The following is a 20,819-nucleotide window of genomic DNA, read 5'->3' as shown; positions in this document are numbered from 1 at the left end:
TGCTCTCTGGTTAGAATGCTGGTCTTTGTTTTGATGGTGACAGTGCACAAGTGCCCCCACCCAGGCCTTTATAGCACAGAGATGCCTGCGGTAGGTTTGTCACCCAGGACATAGCCATGGCACTGTCATTGCTTTGGCTCCTTCTGTCCCTGTGTGCTGCTGCCTAGATCCACACAAAGCAGGGTCTGACCTGAATGACAAAATGCTCAGTCCATGCCAAGGCAAACACGATGCTAAAACGGCTGCTTCCTGAGGCTACCATGTGGCCTTCAAACAGAAAGGGAGGTACTGTTGGCTTCTGGCCACATAGTAATTCCTTCTTGAAAGGAAAGCAATCTAGAATAAAGAGTCAAATTGTACTTAGCTTTAGGGACTGGGAGGATGACTCATGCCTTGGCACACAAGCAGGACCTGGGTTAAAACCCATGGGTTGGGGGATGAGGGACTGTATATACAACATAGTTGTAAACTACAGAAATGGAGACAGAATTCTTGGGGCTCACAAGCAAGCCACTATAGTCAAATCAGTGAGCTACAAATACAATGAGAGTCCCTGTCTCAAAATATAAGGTGGAGACCCCTAAGGAAGTTAGCAGGCATCGGCCTCTAGCCTGCACGCAAACTGACACACATGCTCACACAAAAAGATCTCTTTCAAATTTGTCAACACATAAGTAAAATAATTCTACCTAAACTCAAGTGCTGGAGTAATTAGAAGGGCAGAAGTTACTTGTGACTGGGGAAAAACAGGGGCAACTTTTGACAGATTAGGTGAATCAAGAAAGATTCTGGAGAGCCTTGCAGGTGGAAGGACTAAGGCTGTATCTTTTTTTTATGATTAATAGAATGGTTATTTATTCAAAGGGGAAAAAACTTACAGATTACCTTCCCAGACAACAGCCCCTCTGCACGAACAGAAAAGGAGTCTAGGAGCCGGAAGCGGAGCCGGAAGCCAGAGAGAGCTCGGAGGACAGCCGCAGCCGCAGCCGCAGCTTTTTTTTTTTTTTTTAACCACATTTTCCTTATTCATTCTTTGGTTGAGGGACATTGGTGTTTCCAGGTTCTGGCTATGACAAACAAAGCTGCTATGAACATAGTTGAGCACATGTCTTTGTGGCACGATTGAGCATCCTTTGGATATATACCCAAAGTATAAACTGGGTATTACTGGGTCTTGAGGAAGTTTATTTCCTAATTTTCTGAGAAATTGCCACACTGATATCCAAAGGGGTTGTACCAGCTTGCATTCCCACTACCAAGGCTGTATCTTAAGGATACACAAGCAGCCTCAGAGACATGGTGATGGGCTAGCCATGATTCCTGCCAGGTTGGTTGCTTGCCCGGAAAAAAATCTATCTTCACAAATCCCAGCCCCCTCAGAGCTCAGAGCAGCTTTATGGCTCTCTGAATTATTAGCTTCAGAGTCAATCAAAAACATAGTATATTCTTCATATTCTGATGCCATAAGCAAAGCTTCCAGCATTTTTATTCTTTCAGGAAAGAACAGTAGCCTCGGACCTTCTTTCAAATGTATTACTAGGGCATAGGTCACTGATGAGCAACAGGTGTCAGGCCTTCCTGATAGGCTGGAGGGCGGGAGAAGGGTGGGAGGGTCTGCACCCAGCACTCAGCACCCGCAGCAGGGAACCACTCCCCAGCACAAGCAGCTACAGGTCAGCTCAGAACTGGGAGGCCTGCAGCCTTTCTGTTGAGGGTAGCCAGGGTGAGCATATAAAAATATGGGATGCCCAGTTAAGTTTGAATATAAACCACAAATAATTTGTCAGTGTAAGTATGTCCAGCCCAATCTTTACAGGATGATTTCAGCATTATTCTGTGTGACCAGAGTTACACTTTTATTTGCACCATTTCCATGAACATTTTTGCCTTAAAACTGTTAAGGTTTGTAAAGTATGGGGTTTTAGGTTTTTTAACTTTATCTTAAGATCATTATTATAGTTTTATGTTTAGGTGGTTTGCCTGCATACATGTCTGTGTACCACAGCATGCCTCGTGACTGATGAGGCCAGAAGCGGGTGTCAGAGCCTCTGCAACTGGAATTACAGACAGATATGAGCTGCCATGTGGGTGCTCTTCCTCTGGAAGGGCAGCCAGTGCTATTAGCCACTGAGCCATCTTTCCAGCCCCTGGTATTTTTTAAGGCACCATTGTGATGGTTAAGATAGGTTGTCAACTTGACAGACGTCGCTGGAAACAGACCTCTGGGCATACCCTTGAGTGAGTGCCTGGAGTAGGTTAACTCAATGGGAAGACCCTCCCTGAAAGGTAACGTCATCCCACGGACTGAGGGCCTAGACTGCCTAGAAAGGAGGAAGCCCGCTGAGCACCAGAGTTCTTTTTTCTCTACTCCCTGACCGAGGATGCAAGGCAACCAGTTGCTTCGCCCTCCTGCAAACATGGCTTCCCCACCATGAAGGATGGCAGCCCTTTGAATTGTGAGTCGCGGTGAGCTTCCTCCCCTGTGCTGCTGATTTGCCAGAGCAATGAGGAAAGTAACTGGTGCAAACATTGAAGACCAAAGGCCAGGGGAGCAGAATGAGCAGACGATCATGTGGATCACGATGAGTGGTCAGAAAGTGTCCAGTGAAGAGCACAGCATGGTCTTAATTGTTATCCCTGCCTTAGACTCTCCATTAGCGCAGTGGCCAACTTAATCCATTTTCTAAGTTTAGTTCCTGTCGGAGATGTCTTGGTGATGGAAGATTGAGAAATATCTTGCTTAACTAATGCCAATATTTTATCTAACAGCTAATTCACACCGCTTGAATGAAAAAAGACCAAGCAATCAGGCATTCATTAGTGGGGGAAGGGTAATGGACTATCTGCTCACTTGGTCCTGAATGCATGTCTCTTGCCTCCCAGGCATCCTTCTTCCTGGCTTCTGATGAAATGGCTGCCTATATGCAATAACCCTGAACTTCGTGGGCTATGCCTCCCAGAGGTCATTAGTGGCTAATGTGCATCTCTCCCACTTTAGAAGAAATCAGATCTCTGAAGTAGTTCAGGAGACATAATTCACTACAGATGAAGTCTCCAAACTCCAGCACGAAGCGGTTGGGTCCTGACACTGCATTTTGAAGATATTAAAACCCAAACGAAAAGTGTGGCCCACAGCTTGTGTTAATTACCGTTGGGGGCTGTGGAAGCACTTGGGTACTGGAGAAATCGCTATCTAATAGGATTAAATAGGCCTGTCTCCATCAAGACGCTCTCTTCATATGGGTGATTCCTTTATTCTCCTAACTTCTCCTTTAGGGCTCTAAACAGCCAAAGGAATGGATGTAGAAGGAAATAAAGGGAAGAAGGATGAGGCGTAGATGCTGATTTCATTTACGGATTAATTTGCGGATTACAGTTGACACAGCGGGCTCTTTGGGTCTAGACAGCTCTTTCATCAGATGTTTAAATCCTTGCTCCTGGCTGAGGAAGCCCTGTGTGTCTGCAGGAGCAGACGGTTTCGCGTCTTCAGGGTTTTCACCGTTGCTCCTTGGGTTTTGTGAGCTCTAAGCTTTTGTTTTAATATTTATCTTTTTAAGGATTTATTTATTTTTATTTATTTGTTTTAGTTTTTGATTTTTCAAAATAGGGTTTCTCTGTGTAGCCTTGGCTGTCTTGGAACTCGCTCTGTAGACTGGTCTCAAACTCACAGAGATTCACCTGTCTCTGCCTCCTTAGTGCTGGGATTAAAGGCGTGCGCTACCACCACCCAGTTTAAGGACTTATTTTGATTCTTTAATGTATTTCTAATTTAGTTTGCCTTCTCTCTGTGATAAAACACTGACCAAAAACACGGGGAGGAAACGGTTAACTTGGCTTACAGGGTGTAGTTCATTATTGGGGGGAGTGGAGGCAGGAACTGGAGCAGAGTTTGTGGGCTGCACTGACTGGCTCCCCACAGTTTTCTCAGCCTGCTTTCTTATCTACCCCCTGCCCAGGGGTGGCACCACCCACAGAGCTAGGTACTCCCATATTAATCCTCCATCAAGAGAATGTCCCCGCAGACTTGCCAACAGGCCAGTCTGATGGAGGTGACCCTTCCCCACTGACTCTAGTGTGTGCCAAGTTGACAAAACTAAGCAGCTTTGTATCTCTGAGTGTGTATGCATGTGTGTATGTGTGTATGTATGTGCATATGTGTGCATGTATGTATGTGAGTGCCTATATTGTGTGTATGTTTGTGTGTGCTGCATATATGTGTATGTGATAAGTGTGTGTGCATGTATGTGTGTGGGTGCATGTATGTGTGTCTGTGTGTGTGCATGCACCCATGGGTTTGTACACATGAGTGTAATGCTCATGGAGATCAAAAGAGAACACCAGATCTCCTGCATCCTTAAGAAGCCCTGTGGTATGAATTAGCACTTGTGAGCATAGCAAACCTCGCCTCCACCTGACACTGGTTTCTGATAGTCTCCACAAACAGTGATTGAGCAGGATGAGCCATCAGCGGGCAAAAGCTGAGCTATGGAGTAAGCAATTGAACCATAGCAACAGAATTTTGTTTGTTTAACTTCTAAGTATTAAGTTGTTATATTCTTTATTGGCATTATATTGCATCTGAGGGTGTAGTTCCCTTATAAACCCAGATTTAATTCAATAACTAGAACTTAATGATACTGGGTGATTTGACTTATATAAATTTGCTTCAGATTCAGTATTGTGTGAACGTGTTTCTAAACAGTTGCAGACTGTTATCACATGGAAAAGTGACCTTCCTATTGCTGTGGTAAGGCACCATGACCAAGGCAACCCACAGAAGAAAGAGTTCAAGAGGGTGAGTCCATGGCTGTCATCTGTCACGGCTAGGATTGGCAGGAGGGAGGCATGGTGCTGGAGCCATATGAGAGCGACCACAGGCAGAGAAGAGAGATAATTGGGAATGATAATTTTAAGTGCATTTAAAATTTAAAAATGCCACACCTCCTCTAACAAGGCCACACCTCCTAATCCCTCCCAAAGAGTTCCAACAACTGGAGAGTAAATATTCAAATGTGTGAGCCAATGGAGGCTGTTCCCATTCAAACCACTGCAGGTTTACTCCACACTTTTACATCACAAAATCTTTTCAATCTGACTTTCAACACTTTTTACAAGTTTTTCTGTCTGAGTATAGATGCATTTGTATAGTGCATTTAAAAACTCTAAAACAAGACTGTGATTTAAATTTTTTGCTGAAGAAGTAAGCTGAGAATTGTATATTTGAAACTTCGGTGTTGTCAACGAATTCAGTTTTATGCCCGACATGGCTATGGAAGGAGAGATGTGGAGTACGAATTAGGCTCCTCTTCCTCTCCTTCAGCTCAGGAGCAGCTGGGCAGGTAGGAACCCTGAGGAGACTTCAGCTGCGGGGTATGCAGCTGGGAGGGCAGACCTCGCCAATTGACCTTTAAGTCTTTTGATTTTCTTCCTAGATGTGTGCTTGGTTCTGTTCACCTAAGCCTTTCTCTCCCCTGCTTTCCTGTTTGCCAGCACTGTTCCTTTCCCTTGGCCTTGTCTTCCCAGGACCTGTTCTCATACGACTCCCTCCCCTCCCTCCCCAGCCTCGGTCTCTGCACCGGCCTCAAGGGCTCTCTCTGTGGGGCTTTTCCACATCCCAGCTTCTGGTGCCCAGTCCTTTACCTGGGTCTTTGTTGCCTTCTTCTGGAAGCTGCCTGTGCACTTTAGCCTCTGTCTTAGCAGTATCAGCCTCTGCCAAGCCCTCTCGGCCTATCCTACCTGGCTTCTGCTGTCATTTTTCTTGCCCAAGTGTGATTGTCTTTTTCATTCTCCTGCCGCCTGTTCCATTCCTATCTAGCATCTCTGCTCACTAACCCACAATGCCACTGTCGTCTTTCCTCTGAGCTAATCCCTCAGGTATCATGGATTGTGTATGGTATTTACATAGTGTTTGCCTGCAGCAAACAAGGAGTTCAAATGCTGCATGTAGACTTTATAGAAGGAGTTGTCAATACAGGTGACTAATTAATTTATATTCCTTTTATCTCTCATTTTGGCCATGGACAGTCATTATTCCCTTAAACATTTAATAAATTACTATTATTTTCTTCTGTTGCAAAAGCATAGAAATAAGATGATGTCTTCATACAGAAAGCTGCCCATTGCTTCCAATCTTTATAACTATCAGCAAACAGCTCACAGTGGGCGGATAAATAAGTTGAAATAAGGGAGTAGTGGGACAAAGAGAAGTTTGGGCTGACCCACCCCAGTCCCCAGAACGGGACTTCTGATCCTTTCTGTTGGTACCATCACCTCTAAAAGGATCGGGGCTAAATGTTGCACAATTAATAATAACCCAGAGTTCATTGGAGTTCAACCCGAAGGTCAGAAAAGCATAACAGCCAGCCACTGACTCTTAACCTCTACCTCAGTCTGAAGTGACGATCCTGCCTCCAGGAATCTCAGAAAGACTGTGTCTGAGAGCTGTCTCCTCCACCTTATATTACTCTCTAGTACCGGGTTAAAGGTGTGTGCCACCACCCATACTCTTTTGGCTTCTGTGGTCACCCACCCACATACATGCATACACAGACCCACAAATAATTTTAAACATTTACAGTTAGTCCAAATGGCAGTTTTGTATCTGCGGGTTTTTTTCATAATATTGTTTAAGTATTCTCCGATTAAGTTCCCTGCTATTTTTAGGAGAATAGAGAATGTGGTTGTTAAATAATGACTATTTTTATTATTTAGGTGTGTGTGTGTGTGTGTGTGTGTGTGTGTGTGAGAGAGAGAGAGGGGGGGGAGGGAGGGAGAATGAGGTTGTATTCTTTTACTCTTTGGGGGCCCCCACCAGCTCCCAAATAACACATGGAGTCTTATTCCATTTCTGGCTAAATTACTTGCCCTTCATATTCTTTTCTCCTTTTCTTTCTTCCCCTCTTCTTCCTTCTTCGGTTTATTCTTTCTGCCTGGCAGCCCTACCTATCCCTGTCCTGATTTGCTATTGGCTGTTCAACTCTTTATTAGATCAATCAGGTGTTTTAGACAGGCAAAGTAACACAGCTTCACAGAGTTAAACAAATGCAACATAAAATAATGTAATAATATATCTTTGCATCATTAAACAAATGTTCCACTGCATAAGTAAATGTAACCCATTTTCAAGTGATATTCCACAACACCCCTTATGTGCTTTTGTCAGAGCGGTTCACCATAGCAGCACACACACAAACTAAGAATGTGAAAGTGGCCCGCAGTGGAGGTGCACGCCTTTAATCCCAGCACTCAGCAGGCAGAGGCAGGAGGATCTCTGAGTTCAAGGCCAGCCTGGTCTACAAGAGCTAGTTCCAGGACAGGCTCCAAAGCTACAGGAAACCTTGTCTCAAGGGTATAGTGGTTGTCTGTTCCTCCCCAAAGGAACAGAATAAGGAGAGCATGAAAATTATTGAAAGTGGAGAGAAGAGAGTCTGTGTGGAATAGTGATGAACATGTCAGGGGAAGCCCAGTGGGAGAGAGAGCCTTGAGAAGAAGGAAGAGTGTTCTGAGTTAGGGACAGAGGTGAGTGAGCCTGAGCCCCCAACCCCGGACCCCCGTGAGGCAGCACTATTACCTGGAGGAGGAGAGAAGGCACGGCTTGCAGCTGCAGCTTGGCTTTCTCAGTTTGGTGAGAAGGCGCCTCACTGGTCCACAGGGGAAGTTCAGTGGCAGGTGTGGGGAGCATGGGAAGATTGGGAAGAACCACTGTGGATGCCACAGGTTCACCGGGAATGGCTGAAGGAGCACTGTTGGGGGCGGCAGCTAATCTAGGAATTCTTTATTTTTTATACTTTAACAATGTGGCAGCTTGGCACACACAGGCAAAAGTTTCTATGTGGCTAGAATGGGTAGGTTATAGAAATCAAATGACTTTTAAAATTTTCTATATATTTGTGTGTATGTGCATGCGTGCTCATGAATGCACCCATATACGCGGTGCCCTCTGGGGCCAGAAGAGGTCTTTGGATCCCATAAGTTGGAGTCACAGGTGATTGTGAGCCACTAAACAGCACTGGGAACCCAACTCAGATGCTCTGGAAAGCAGTGAGCTCTTAACCACTGAGTCATCTCTCCAGCCCTCAGGTAGCTTTTATATGGAAACCTGCATGTGAGCATTCATCGGAAATTAGCCAAGTAAATGTATCATTGCAGATTTCACTTTATCAATATGCTTTCCTCCTTCACTTTCACAGTCAAATAAAGTAGTGAATTCTAAGAAAATGCAGGCCCAGTATCCTGCGCTTCAGTGGTCTGCTGCAGAGAAGCCATCAGGCCTCCGGGTTTCTAGCTTGCCCTTCTTCTCATGATTGTATGCTTTTTAGGCTGGAAAAACTGATAGCATCCTTTTTGGAAGACCAAGATCCAGAGAGTAGACTGGAAGTTGGCGCCGATATGCGTAAAATTCATCACTGTTTTCATCATTTTAAGGTAAATTTCATTGTTTCCTCCAGTCTCAGCCATGTCCTGCCATGCTCCAACTGCAATAAAACTCTTACTGTTGACCAACTCGAGAAGCACCAGGATCCAGCTTCACACATGCAGAAACCAGCCTGAGTGTCCAACCCAGATGTGACTATCACTGGGCGGCTGCAGGGATTGTATCTAGCTTTACAAATAAACTCTGGCCATGGACTCCTGATTCCTTTGCCAGGAGTCTTTCTGTCCTGTGCCCAGAATATGTCTATGACAAAACACACAAATGTGCACACACACATGAACACAAAATGTGAACACACATATTTTCAAACAGTTTAAAGATGACTGTGTCCAGGTTCTTTTTCAGTATTTTTATTTATCTGAATAATTTACTAATTTTCCTCAGCCTCAGAAGTTTTGTTTTTGTGATAAGGGAGTGGGAATGTTGCCAGTTTTCATGTGTAATATGTACATTTTGCGAAAATACTGTAAGATAAGGGAGCATTTTGTACCCTTTTCTGTAGAGATATAAACAACCATCTATCTAGCACTAACTGACCGGATGGGTTCTTCTGCCAAGTCTATTTGAGTAAACCAATGAGTTTATTAAGGTTACAGAGCACATGTGTCATTAAAAGTCCCACCCCAGCATGGGTGATGACTCAGAAGAACTGCATAGGCTGAGTTCCTTTGCCACTTGCAGGCCACATTACAAGTCTCCCTCCAGTCATTGACTGCTGCTTGTTAACCTTGGGGGAAGGACCTCCTGAGACTTGTAAGTTTCAGGAGCTTCCTGTGCCTTGGAAGTTTTGTTTGCTTCTTGCTCTGCTTCCTAAGTCATAGAGCTTCCCTCCTCACTCTGGGAGGGAATGCTTCAATTTTGAACAAATTCACAACAATGGGAAGGAGTCTAGAGGGAATACTATTTAAGGGAGTTTGAAAGAGCGAGAAGCTAAGGGAGAGGGAAATGGGAAAGGCAGGGAGAAGGAAGAAAGCATATCCCACCAATACGGTAACTGCCTGAAAGGGAAGGGTTAGGGCAGACATGCATGACCAGTGTGTACCAGGACCAGCATAGCAGCAAAGAAACTTAGGATGTAGGCATGCTCAGTAGGCTCTTCCCCCAACTTGCAGAAGCTGTTGAATGACAAGAACAGCATGAAGAACACAGTCTCCTCCGAAACCACACACCAGGCATGTCAAGAGCCATTGAAGGATGAAGAACATACAAAGCTCCGAGACCTGCTCAAGCAGAGGGACAATGAAATCAGTATCCTTTCTGGGAAGGGTGAAAGACTGCCGGATTCCCCACTCCTGGCCCCGTGGTGTGCCTGCATTCCTCAGTGTCCCAGCCTGTCCCAGCCTGCTTCACACTGAGAAGGGTCACACCTGCAGAGCTCAAGCAAGCATCTGACTTTAGCATTTCAGCTTGGTTTTGTTGTTGTTGTTGTTGGTGGTGGTGGTGGTGGTGGTGTGTGTGTGTGTGTGTGTGTGTGTGTTCACACATGGAGAGGTCAGAGGACAGTCAGTTTTCTGCTTCTACTACATGAAACCTGGGAATCTAACTGAGGTTGTCAAACTTGGTGGTAAGCCTCTTGACCAGCTGATCTGCCTCTCAGGCCTTGGTGCAGTTATTCTTACAAAGAGCATTTCAGCTCTTGCTGGTACCATACCAACTCTTAATACTAAATCTTTTTCAAATATATTTTGGTTGCTCTATGGTGGGCTTTGTGTTTTCAGTCCAGAGTCAGTAAGTTAGCTGGTTATCTTTAGCCAGCTGACCAGACCTCATGTTGACCACAGCCTCACCGTGGCCCAGAATTTGTGGCTGGTGTGTGGGTGAAACTCAAAAGATGACTGAAAAAAGATGGCATATGGTATTTAGTTTATGAGAAACAGAGAGTTGGCTTAGACGTGACTTTTTATTTAAAGGGCAGATCTCTTGTCCCGAGTCCCACATACAGATGTTCCCAAGTTAGGCAGCGAGCAAAGATTGAGTGCTCAAGACAGCCTTGGTCTCCACTCCCAGAGGTGCTTCCGGGTGTCCTCTGGGTGCTCAGGGCAGTAGCTGCTGGTGGGCCCAGGTGCAGACAGAAGCAATTACTTCTAAAGAGTCCCAGCTGGGCTGCTTAGACCTTAGGACTCTGGAAATTTCTTCAGTACTGTTCCTTATTTTTACCTTTCAATCTTCTTGTAAAAGATTTGACATTTTCATGACATATATAGTCTTTAAACACTCACAAGAAATAACTTGCCAAATTTTTATAAACATATTTTATTCATTTAAAAATTTACTAAGTATAGCTGTTATGCAAAATGCATAAAAAGTCTTATCTACACAGGAGTTGGGGAGGTGACTAAGCAGTTAAATGTGTATTCTGATCTTGCAGGAGCTGAAGACACAGGCCTGGATTCAGTCCCCAACATGGGGTTAGGGACCCACGAACAAATATCATGCTGTATGTTCATGTTTTATACAATTTTTCAGTGTGTAGAGGAACTAGAAATAAGGTTCAGCAGTTAAAAGCACTTGCTGCTCTTCTAGGGGGAACCAAGTTTATTTCCTACCACACATGCCCAAGCACCCCCGTGAGGTGGTACACCGTCTCCTGTGGCCCCAGCTCTAGGGCATCTGATGCCCTCTTCAGGACTTTGTAGACACTAGCACTCACACATGCACACACATACATATGTAACAAATACATACAACACACACATACACGCACATACACAGAGAGAGGAGCTTACATATGCACAAATAATCCACACAAAGGAAAGCCAGTGGTAAAGAGGTAAAAACCAGTCCAAACAAAGTAGACGAGCTGCCTCATTAGTTTCCGTCTCTAATTTTAGTTGAGGCTTAGCAGGCCCCATGTCAGAGTCAAGTCAGTCTTAGCTACTTTATCACCCAGCCAGCAGCGGTGAGTCCAACTGCGGATTGCACCCCACGCACGCCCTTGTCTCCGAGTGCTGCCCACAGCCGTGTCGCCCTGCATTCCTTCCCTCTCTCTTACCCCATCCATCTCCAGGGACGGCTCAGGTCTGGCCCTAGCCCAGTCTGTGTTCTGTTTCTTTTCTTGGCCTTGGTCCTAGACTGGGATCTTCCTCCTAAATACTCCTACCAACCACTCAATACTCGCCAGGGCTTATGAACATCTACACATTGAGGAGGAAGGAAATGAGATGTGGCAGAGAGGGACCAGTCCAGGCTGGCTCGCATGTGTTTATAGAGGAGTGAGAGTGAACGAGAAACATACGTGCACCCACCCCCACCCTCTTCACTGTGCTGGATCCCGTAGGCTGTTCACAGGGGCGACACGAGGTACTTCACACTGTGAAGAAGTCAGGAGGTTCCTGCACCCTGAGACTTGGCTTCAGAACGGTGACATGAATGGAGAGAAAGGTCGGCGAGTGAGCTCAGTGTGTAAAACCACGGGTTACACACCTGGAACGCACATGATGGGACACAGATGTTCTGAGAGGCCGGGACGCCTCTGGGCAGGACATTCTAACAAGGCAAGCTAGGAAGCCACATAGAATATTCTAAGGGAGAACTGATTGGCCACCTAGAAACCAACAAGATCTAGAAATTAGCCTGAGGAAGAATATGGAAGTCAGTGTTTTCATGTTACATGTTCAAAATCGTGTGTAAACCGGGCTCCTCCTCCGTCCTGAGTTGTGGCCCTCTCCCCTGTCCTATTCCTGTGTTTTCTAAGACTCCCGTGTGTCAGTGTGATGAGCAAACGTGCTCTCCTGAATGCCAAAGGTTGATATCGGGCGTCTTCCTCCGTCACTCTCCACCTCATATTCTGAGACAAGTCTCTAACTGAAGTTGAAGATAGCCAACTTGCCTGGTCACAGTGACCGGAAATCCTCAGGTGTCAGCCTTTCTCCAACCCCCAGCACCGGCGAGCATCGGCACCCTCTGTGCCAGCCTTTTGCAGGGGTCCTGAAAAGAAGACAGGGTCTCATGTAGCCCAGGATGTCCCCAAAGTCATTAAGTTGACAAAGATGGCCTTAAACTTCTGATCTTCCTTCTACCCCAGAGTGTTGGGATTCTAGGCATGCGCTGCACCACCTGACTTAACGCGGTGCTCAGAACAACTCAGGGCTTTCTGCTTGCTAGACAAGCAGTCTGCCAAATCCTGTACCCCAGGCTCCATTCTGCTCTTTCACACAAGCATTACCCAGCATCTTAAAGACCTTGCAGTTTGATAGTTTTCGTTATGCCACCATGAAACGCTGGTTCCCTCCTAAGCCGCCCACATCTGCACACACAGATCCAAGGAGTTGCTGTCCTCCTGCGGTCAGCCTGCTCCAAAGTGCACTGGTTGCAATTGTCTGGTTGGAGATAGAGATTTCTTTTTGAATGTTTGTCTGATCGTGATTACCTCTCAGGGGTGACTAAATCCTTAAATCAGATTTCAGATATCCTGGTCAACATGTTAAAAAAGGAAAAGAAGAAAACTCAGGATGCTCTCCTCTTACTGAACACGGAGAAGAGTGACGCTAGGCTGCCCCAGAACTCAGCCTTCATTCCCGGAAGCCCAGCAGGTCAGAGCACCTCAGTCTCCTCAGCCCTGAGCCCAGCCCAGGACCTCAGCATCTGCAGGCACAGATCCAGTTTGCTCCACAGAAAAACAGGTGGGTTCCCCATATCCCCAGCGTTCTTCATCACCCGTGATGAAGTTCCACATCACATCCTATCGTCTGAACTGTGCAAAGACCAAGTTTCTGTTGATGTGTTTGTTAGAATTATTTGTTTTCAAGTGAAGTGCCTGTTTCCAAAATTCACGAGTGAGTGGGTGAGAATCAACAAGTGTATCGTGGTAGATTGTGATGTGGTGTGGATGTGAAGGCACATGGGTCTAGGCACAAGTTGAGATGTCAGCTTCGGCGGGGGGAGGGGAAGAAGCCCCTTCCTGTGACAGGGAAGGAGGAATGAGATCCATGCTGTGGCACCATGTGATGATGCTATCTAAGCCTTTAGAAAGGCTGATAAACTGGGGAAACTATGAGATCATAGGATCTCACAGGGTTGGGCTCATCCACACGCACATTTTTTATCTTTAGCCTTTGATGGAGATGTTGGTATGGCTTCTAAAAACTCACTTGAAGTCTGGGCTTCCTTTTGTGCACTGGCTGTTTGTAGACCAGCATGTAGTGGAGTCCATGACTAGCCTGGACCCTAGGAGTCTGAAGTTCGGTGCAGAGGAATAGAAAGCACACCCTATTAGCCATGTAAGATAGCATTTCCCGTGTACATATTAGCTAGGGGAGACCACCTGGCACGTGAAGCTCTCTGAGGCATCTGGTCTGGTACTCATTTGCAAGTCTGGTGCCATACCAGCTAGTTTTATTTGTCAACTTGCTTTAACCTAGAATGACCTGGAATGACCGCAGATCCTCAGCTGAGAACTTGTCTACACTGGGTTGGCCTATATTGTCTCCCTATAAGCCATCTAGAGTAGCTGTGAGGGCTGTCTTGCTATCTCTGGCGTGGTTTCCAGTATGGAGGACTGGTCCTGAACTTGGGGAGCGTTGTTCTTGGTCTGCGTCCTGGACTGCTAAAGAGTGAAGAAGGGTATATGAGTGAGCGAGAAGGGATTCCCACATTTGTTCTTTCTGCTTCTGCCTGTGGGGGTGACACTTTACGTGCCTGCCTTGACTTCCCCACAGTAACGGGCTGGAATTGTGAAGAAATAAACTCCCTTGCCCTGTGTTGCTTTGACCAAGATATTTCGTTACAACAGAAATAAAAGCAGAGGCAGGCGGTGGTGGCGCACACCTTTAATCCCAGCACTTAGGAGGCAGAGGCAGGTGGATCTCTGTGAGTTTGAGGCCAGCCTGGTATACAGAGTGATTTCTAGGGTTCTAGGACAGTCACAAAGCTTCACAGAGAAACCCTGTCTCAAAAAAAAAGAGACAAAGAAAGAAGGAAGGAAGGAAGGAAAGAAAAGAAAAGAAAGCAGACCAGGCTTTCTAAGCAGAGCACCTTAGTTGCTGAAGACAGCATCTAGTAACAGGATCTGTGATACCTCACTCCGGCACCTATTATATCCACATCACCTTGCCTCAGTTAGTTCTTCCACAACACAGCAGCATGAATTCCAAACCCCAGGGAGGCAAAGATGTGTTTGGACTGTCAATGGCGGGGAAGAAGAACAGCAAGACTGGCTGCTTCCTCTCTGGCACTGATTTCCACACAGCCCTGCTTCATTCTGTTACAAACTGCAGCTGGCTGGGGTACATGGGGCAGGACCTGGACTGGTGAATCCTTTCACTGGCGAGTCCATTTTGCATGTATTTGTGGAGCATATAGTTTATGAAATTATCCATTGTAGTGGATTTATTGTGTGTGGTTATAGATACGTGCATGTTTGTGTCATAGGCTGCGTGTGCAGGTCAGAGAACAAGTTTTGAGCATCCAACGTCTCTCCTTGAACCATTTAGCTCCTCTAATTGGACTAGGTCATCCTGCAGGTCCCTGCCTCCACTTAATTGTCTTGCTGATCCAAGCACACACTTTATTATAAGCAAGGTTTGTACCACCCTTGTATATACCAGTTAGTAGGCTAAAGTCTCACTTCACATTAACTCATTTAATAGTTATCCTGTGGCTTAGGTTTTGTTTTTTCTCAAGTTGCAGATGAGGACATGTATAGACAAACACAGCTTTGACCTTAGAATACTTACAGACCAAGAGAACAGAGTCATTGAGGGAACACATACTAGGATCATATTAGAGAAAACCAGAAAGATCCAAGAGAGCAGAGTCACTGAGGGAACACATACTAGGATCGTATTAGAGAAAACCAGAAAGATCCAGAGGGCTTGCCGGGCTCAGGTGTGGGTGGGGAAACTAATCTAATGAGAGGGAACCCATTGTTTATTTGCCAAGCCGTCCTGTGGGAGCTCGGCCGTGGGAAGGGCAGGTGTGGTGGCATGCATAGACAAACAAGAGCAGGTGCTGAGACTCATGGGAAGTCTAAGATTCCCAAGTCTGTGCCAGAGCTGGGAGAGAGGGACAGGCATCTTGGGTGCTAAGGAGGTGGAGTGCACAGGGCTTGGTAGCTCCTAGGCTGTGGAAGTCAGGGCAAGGTGAACCCCCAGGTCTCTGAGTGGCTGGCAGTGATCTCTGCAGATGTGAGAAATGAGAACCCCCCCCCCCCCCGCCCTACAGTGGTGGAAGTTTGGGCCGTTGTGGAGTGTGTGAGCACCTCTACTGCTGGGGCCCAGTAACAGTGTTCAGAGCATGGCACTGTTGCTTGCTTGCTGCTTATTTTGAGCCACAGGACACTGGAAAGCCACAGAAAAAATTTCTCTTTCTGACTTTATCCTGCCCTTTCTCTCTCCTACTTCTCCCTCTCCTTCAAGACAGGCATAGAATCCTGAACCCCTCTCTCCAAGCACAACTCATGAAACTTAGAAATTGTCTCCTGACTACCCCTGTAAGAGCTGGCTGGAAAGGTTCTCTGGTTTACTTTGACTGCCTGGACCAAAAGACCTCTGCGGGAGGGTCTGTCCTCCACCCGGTGGAAGGAATGCCACAAAGACAGGCCAAGACAGTGTGGGCACGCACTGCTGAGTTTCCTTACCCAGCCCTCCCAAATCAGATCATCTCTTTGGCCCAGTCCTCAGACCTAAACATGAATGTAACCAGCTTTCCCAGGGTCTTTGTGTCTAGGTCTCCTCCTGAAGACTCCCGGACCACGTAACAGTAGGCTGAACTAAATCTGCTGCACTCCTCTCATCCTCCTCTGTCATAGGGGAGTCACTGATGGCCCATCTGACAGGCGAGGAAGCTGCCTCACCCACCTGCCCTACACTGCACAAGATAAAGGTTACTACTTTTAATGTCCACGGTGGAACATCTTGGCTCATAGTGGATGGAGCTCTGATTTCTGAACAGTCATGTGTTTGTAAAAACTGGCCTCATATTCATCATCAGACCCTAGCTGTAGGCCTGACTTTTGGAATGTCTCTTTCTTCTTTCTCCACCATCTCCCTGCTCAGAATGCCCCTCCCTTCCCTCATCTTGCCACTGATAGGGACCATGGTCTTGTTTGGAAACAAATCAAGTTTATTTGAATTGAAAATTGCTGAAAAACACCACGGCAATTGTTTTCAAGGTCCAAGAATAAATGAGGTCAAAGCTTTGGAGAGGGGCCTCCCATCCAAAAGTGCTCTTGACTTGTCTTAGCGCCATTGCTGGAGTTCCAGGAGGTCTGTAAATGGGAGCCAGCCGACAAATGGACTGATAATGATCTAACCATCTGGGGAAGGGTTTGCAAGGGAACCGGCTTTATTGTCTGGCAAAGACTACAAATAGGAATGAAAATTGTGGAGGAATCAGACCCATGGAGCGCCAGGTAATGGGATCCTTGATTACGTTTCAGATCCTGGGAGCCGATTAGACGTTTATGACCAGAGCGGCTTATATATGAAAAGTTTATGTAAACTAGAACAAATTCAAAAAATCAATCAGCTCGATCTTTTGGAAGTTTTTCTGTCTTGGGAAGGTGTTTTCATTTGTATTAACCATGCCAGAGCTGTTTCTAATGAAGAGTAGGTCAAACTGACAGTCTCTGAGACTGCTAAAAGTGCGTCCCTTTCTTCCAGCCCCTCTGATTTATGCTGCACATGAGCGCCTTTGGATTAGAAAGTGGGGCTGAATTTATGGTTCACTGGAGAGACCTGAAGTCCTTGTTCAAGCTGCAGGCCAGGTGAAAGCAAGCAGGCTTTGGGACTTTGAGTTGTTGATGTGGAAACTCAATGTCTGTTGTGGTTCCCTTGAAGAGATGAGAGGATTTGTTCAGGCTCAGTTTGGAAAGTCCCATTGTTTTTCGGTGGGGCTGGCAATGTGGCTCCGTTGGTAGAGTGCTGGCCTGGTGTGCACAAAGCTCTGGTTTCCATCGGCAACACTTCATAAAACCAATTGTCTGGGGTTGGGGCTAAAGAGATGGCTCAGTGGTTAAGGACTTGTGTTGCTTTTTCAGAGGACCCGAGTTGGATTCCTAGCGCTCACGTGGCATCACATGGCAGCTAACAACTCTAACTCCAGCAAAAAGCCAGACACAGCAGCATGCATCTGTTATCCCAGCACTGTGGGGGCCGAGGCCAGTGAGCACAGGAGCTCGCTGCACAGCCAACCTAGCTGAGTGAGTGAGCTGTATAATAATAGTATGAGGTGGAGGAGCTGGAGAGATGGCTCAGGAGTTAAGAACACATAGTGTTCTTGCAGAAGACCCAGGTTTGGTTCACAGCACCCTCGCTGGGTGGCTCATAACCCTAGTGTCAGGTTCTGAGACTCTTCTGGCCTGTGGGGGAACCACATGCACAAACCAGATTGCTTTCCTAAGACCAAAACCTACTGCTTATCAGTCTGTCTACACCTAGCCCTCCACTAAGTTAGGAAGAAAAGATTCAGGAAAGACAAATGGGGCAAAACCCACCTACATGCTTATCAGAGAAAATGCTTTTTTGCAGAGCCCAGGGCAGTTTGGTCCAGGAATGTCCTGCATGCTTTCTTGGAGAAAATGTGTCTTTTGAACCCTTATCTGGAAGGCATGTGGAGAAGATGAGTAACTGAGACCTGAAAATAAGAGCAGGTGGAGAGAGATGTGGGGATGCACAAGCACACGGAAGTCTACTCTGAGCCCCTGCATCCCCAAACTTTAATCTAGTGTCTCTGTGACCCCAGTGAGGTCCTCAAATGTATGAAATGAGCAGTTTTACTTTCTGAAAGGAGCACTCTGGTTTGGTGGGAATGAGTGTCTGATGTTTGGTTAGCTGCATGGACAGAATGAGCTCTCGTGTACTCTGTCCTAGTTACCTTCGCCAGCCTGACACAGACGAGAGTCGTCCGCGAAGGTGAGCCTGCTGCCTGTCAGATTGGCCTGTGGGCACTTTCTTGATTAATAACTGATGGCAGAGGCCCAGCCTCTGTGGGTGGGCCCAGCTCCTGGGTACCTGGTGCTGAGTTCTATATGAAATCAACATCTGTAAGCACCAATGGTGTTTTGGTCCAGTCGGAGGGATACATAAGTGGGTAGAACTGTCATCCTGTGAGGTGACAGTTTAAGGAAAAGGCCCTGCATGGTTCCTCAAAAGTAGTTCAGGGCTAGGAGACGGGTTTTTTGGTAAAGTGCTTGGTGCAAGGGCCTGAGTTCAATCCCCAGATCCCTCATTTTAAATAATGAGGGGAAGGGAGACAGAGGCAGGAGGGAGAATCCAACAGCTATCTGAGGGATGGGCTACTGGCCTGGACTCATCTCTGCAATGATGGCAATAGCTTTGTAGGTTCATAGGTGTGTCCCTGCTCAGATAGAACTTTACAAAACTGGTACTGTTGCCTCCTAAATTGCAGGGTGTGTGTCTCTTATGCGGAGCCGCCTCCACAGGTCACCCTGGAGGTGCCATGCAGATACTAAAGCAGGAGAAATGGAGACGCAGGGGAGTTCTTCTGTAGCTCTGTTGTGTAGGCTTGGGCAGGGAGCTGGGGGCTTAGACTCCCTAACCAGTCCTTACTCTCTCCCTTCCCTCAAGGGAGGGTCCTAAAAGTCCATCCTCTGATGAGGTACAATAATTACATCAAACGCCAGCACATGGCTCCCCCTGGAGTTTGAGGAATCCATCATCATCCTCTTTATCAGATTGGATTCTCTGGAATTTACACCAACAAACATGGAAATGCTTTTGTTGGTGTGGTCTGTATTTTGGAAACCAAGAAACAATCTGAACTTAGTTTCCAGCATAAAACGTGATGAGTCAGTTATGATGAAGCACACCTTTAATCCCAGCACTCCAGAAACAGAGCAGGTGGATCTCTGAGTTGGAGGTCTGGTCTACACAGTGAGTTCCAGGCCAGCCAAGACTCTATAATGAGACTGTCTCAAAAACCCCAAGGAAAATCACAAATCCCATCTCTCAGTCTCTCTGACATCACAGCAGAATTTGTCCCTCTGCTCCTATGATGTCAGGCTGAACTGGTTGTCACTCTTAGGGCTGTGCTACTATTTAGCACACAGATATATGCGTGTGAAAGACCTGTCTCTACTCTGTGTGGAGTGTCACTGTCAGGAAACCCTCTATTTCTGTCACACTGCCTCTGTACTTTCTGGGTTCCTGATTGTCAGCAATGGGACCTGGTGGACCTATGCTTCCATGTCTGTGACATTCTTTGCAGTGGTTACTTTGTATCCTTTGATGAATGGAGATTTCTCAAATGTTTTAAGGTTCATCAGATAGAAACAAAAAACACCCAGCTAGATTTGAACTTCTTCTGCTAAGTGTTTAAAACTTTTAGTAGATCCCATGCAATATTGCAATATTTGGGATATACTTCTGCTAAGAAACATATTCACTGATTATTTGAAATTCTAAACTAACCTAACTCCTTCCCCCAAATCCATCAATACATTTGTGTATCTCTTTTTAGGAGTTTCCTATATTTTTAAAGGAATTATTTAAACTGTATGGTTTTGTGCATGTCTTCTGTGGGTATATGCATGTGAGTGCACATGTCTAAGGAGGCTGGAGTACACATGTCCAGGAGCCCTCTAGAGCTGGAGTTACAGGCAGTTGTGGGCACTGGGAATAGAACTCATGTCTTCGACAAGATCAATATGTGCTGAGCCATCTCTCCAGCTCCAGGAGCTTCATTTTCATAAATGCTGAACGTTTACCAATTGCACAAAGTTGCGGTGATATTATGTGAGACTGGAGTGGCCTATCATCTATAAATTCAACCTAACCAGGTGATAGGCAACGGCCATCTGGAGCACCATCTGGAGAGGCGCTCTTAAACGATTTACCTAACCCTTCATGGCCACTTACCATGCAGTAACAGAACTGAGGGATAATCTCTGCCTGGATTTTGAGTATATGAATGTTATCCCTTTTGTTCATATTAATTTGTTTTAGTACTCACAAGTTAACACCTAAGCAATTCTCTTCATAAGGCTATACAAATATTTCAAGTCCTGTGTCTCCCATATCGTTTTCCTCCATAAAACAATAAAACTTACCATTTCATTTTACAATCTTGATATAACCTGAGGAAGAGCAAGCTTAACCATTAGCCTGCAATGCCTGTCAATGAGATAATAGCATGCCTAAATCACTTCGATCACTGCTGAGCAAGAATACCACAGACGTGTAATGCATACCTCCCACACATCCACAGGTCATGCCTGCACACCAGCTCTTCCACCTTGCTGTTTCTTCTCCCGCATCCTGTCCTGTCCCGTGTCTTCTCCCGCATCCTGTCTTCTGTGTCTTCTCCCGCATCCTGTCTTCTGTGTCTTCTCCCAGATCCTGTCCTGTCCTGTGTCTTCTCCCGCATCCTGTCTCCTGTGTCTTCTCCCGCATCCTGTCCTGTCCTGTGTCTTCTCCCGCATCCTGTC

The 20,819-nt window shown here is 46.2% G+C and overlaps 1 protein-coding gene across 2 annotated transcripts in view; it reads left to right on the top strand.

Annotated features, from left to right (window-relative positions):
- Kif6 (kinesin family member 6) overlaps nt 1-20,819 on the top strand; it is a 303,195-nt gene that overhangs the window by 144,010 nt on the left and 138,366 nt on the right. For both annotated transcript variants that reach the window (XM_087897899.1, XM_087897898.1), the window contains exons 11-13: nt 8,319-8,424; nt 9,547-9,682; nt 12,841-13,056. In XM_087897899.1, the coding sequence (XP_087754025.1) occupies nt 8,319-8,424; nt 9,547-9,682; nt 12,841-13,056 (458 nt within the window). The remainder of the gene's footprint in view (nt 1-8,318; nt 8,425-9,546; nt 9,683-12,840; nt 13,057-20,819) is intronic.

The sequence above is a fragment of the Myodes glareolus genome, chromosome 18 (assembly GCF_982192425.1).
Source record: "Myodes glareolus chromosome 18, mMyoGla1.1, whole genome shotgun sequence".
NCBI classification, from domain to species: domain Eukaryota; kingdom Metazoa; phylum Chordata; class Mammalia; order Rodentia; family Cricetidae; genus Myodes; species Myodes glareolus.
Note: the sequence above shows the minus strand (reverse complement) of the source record. Positions and strands in the feature narration are given on the sequence as shown.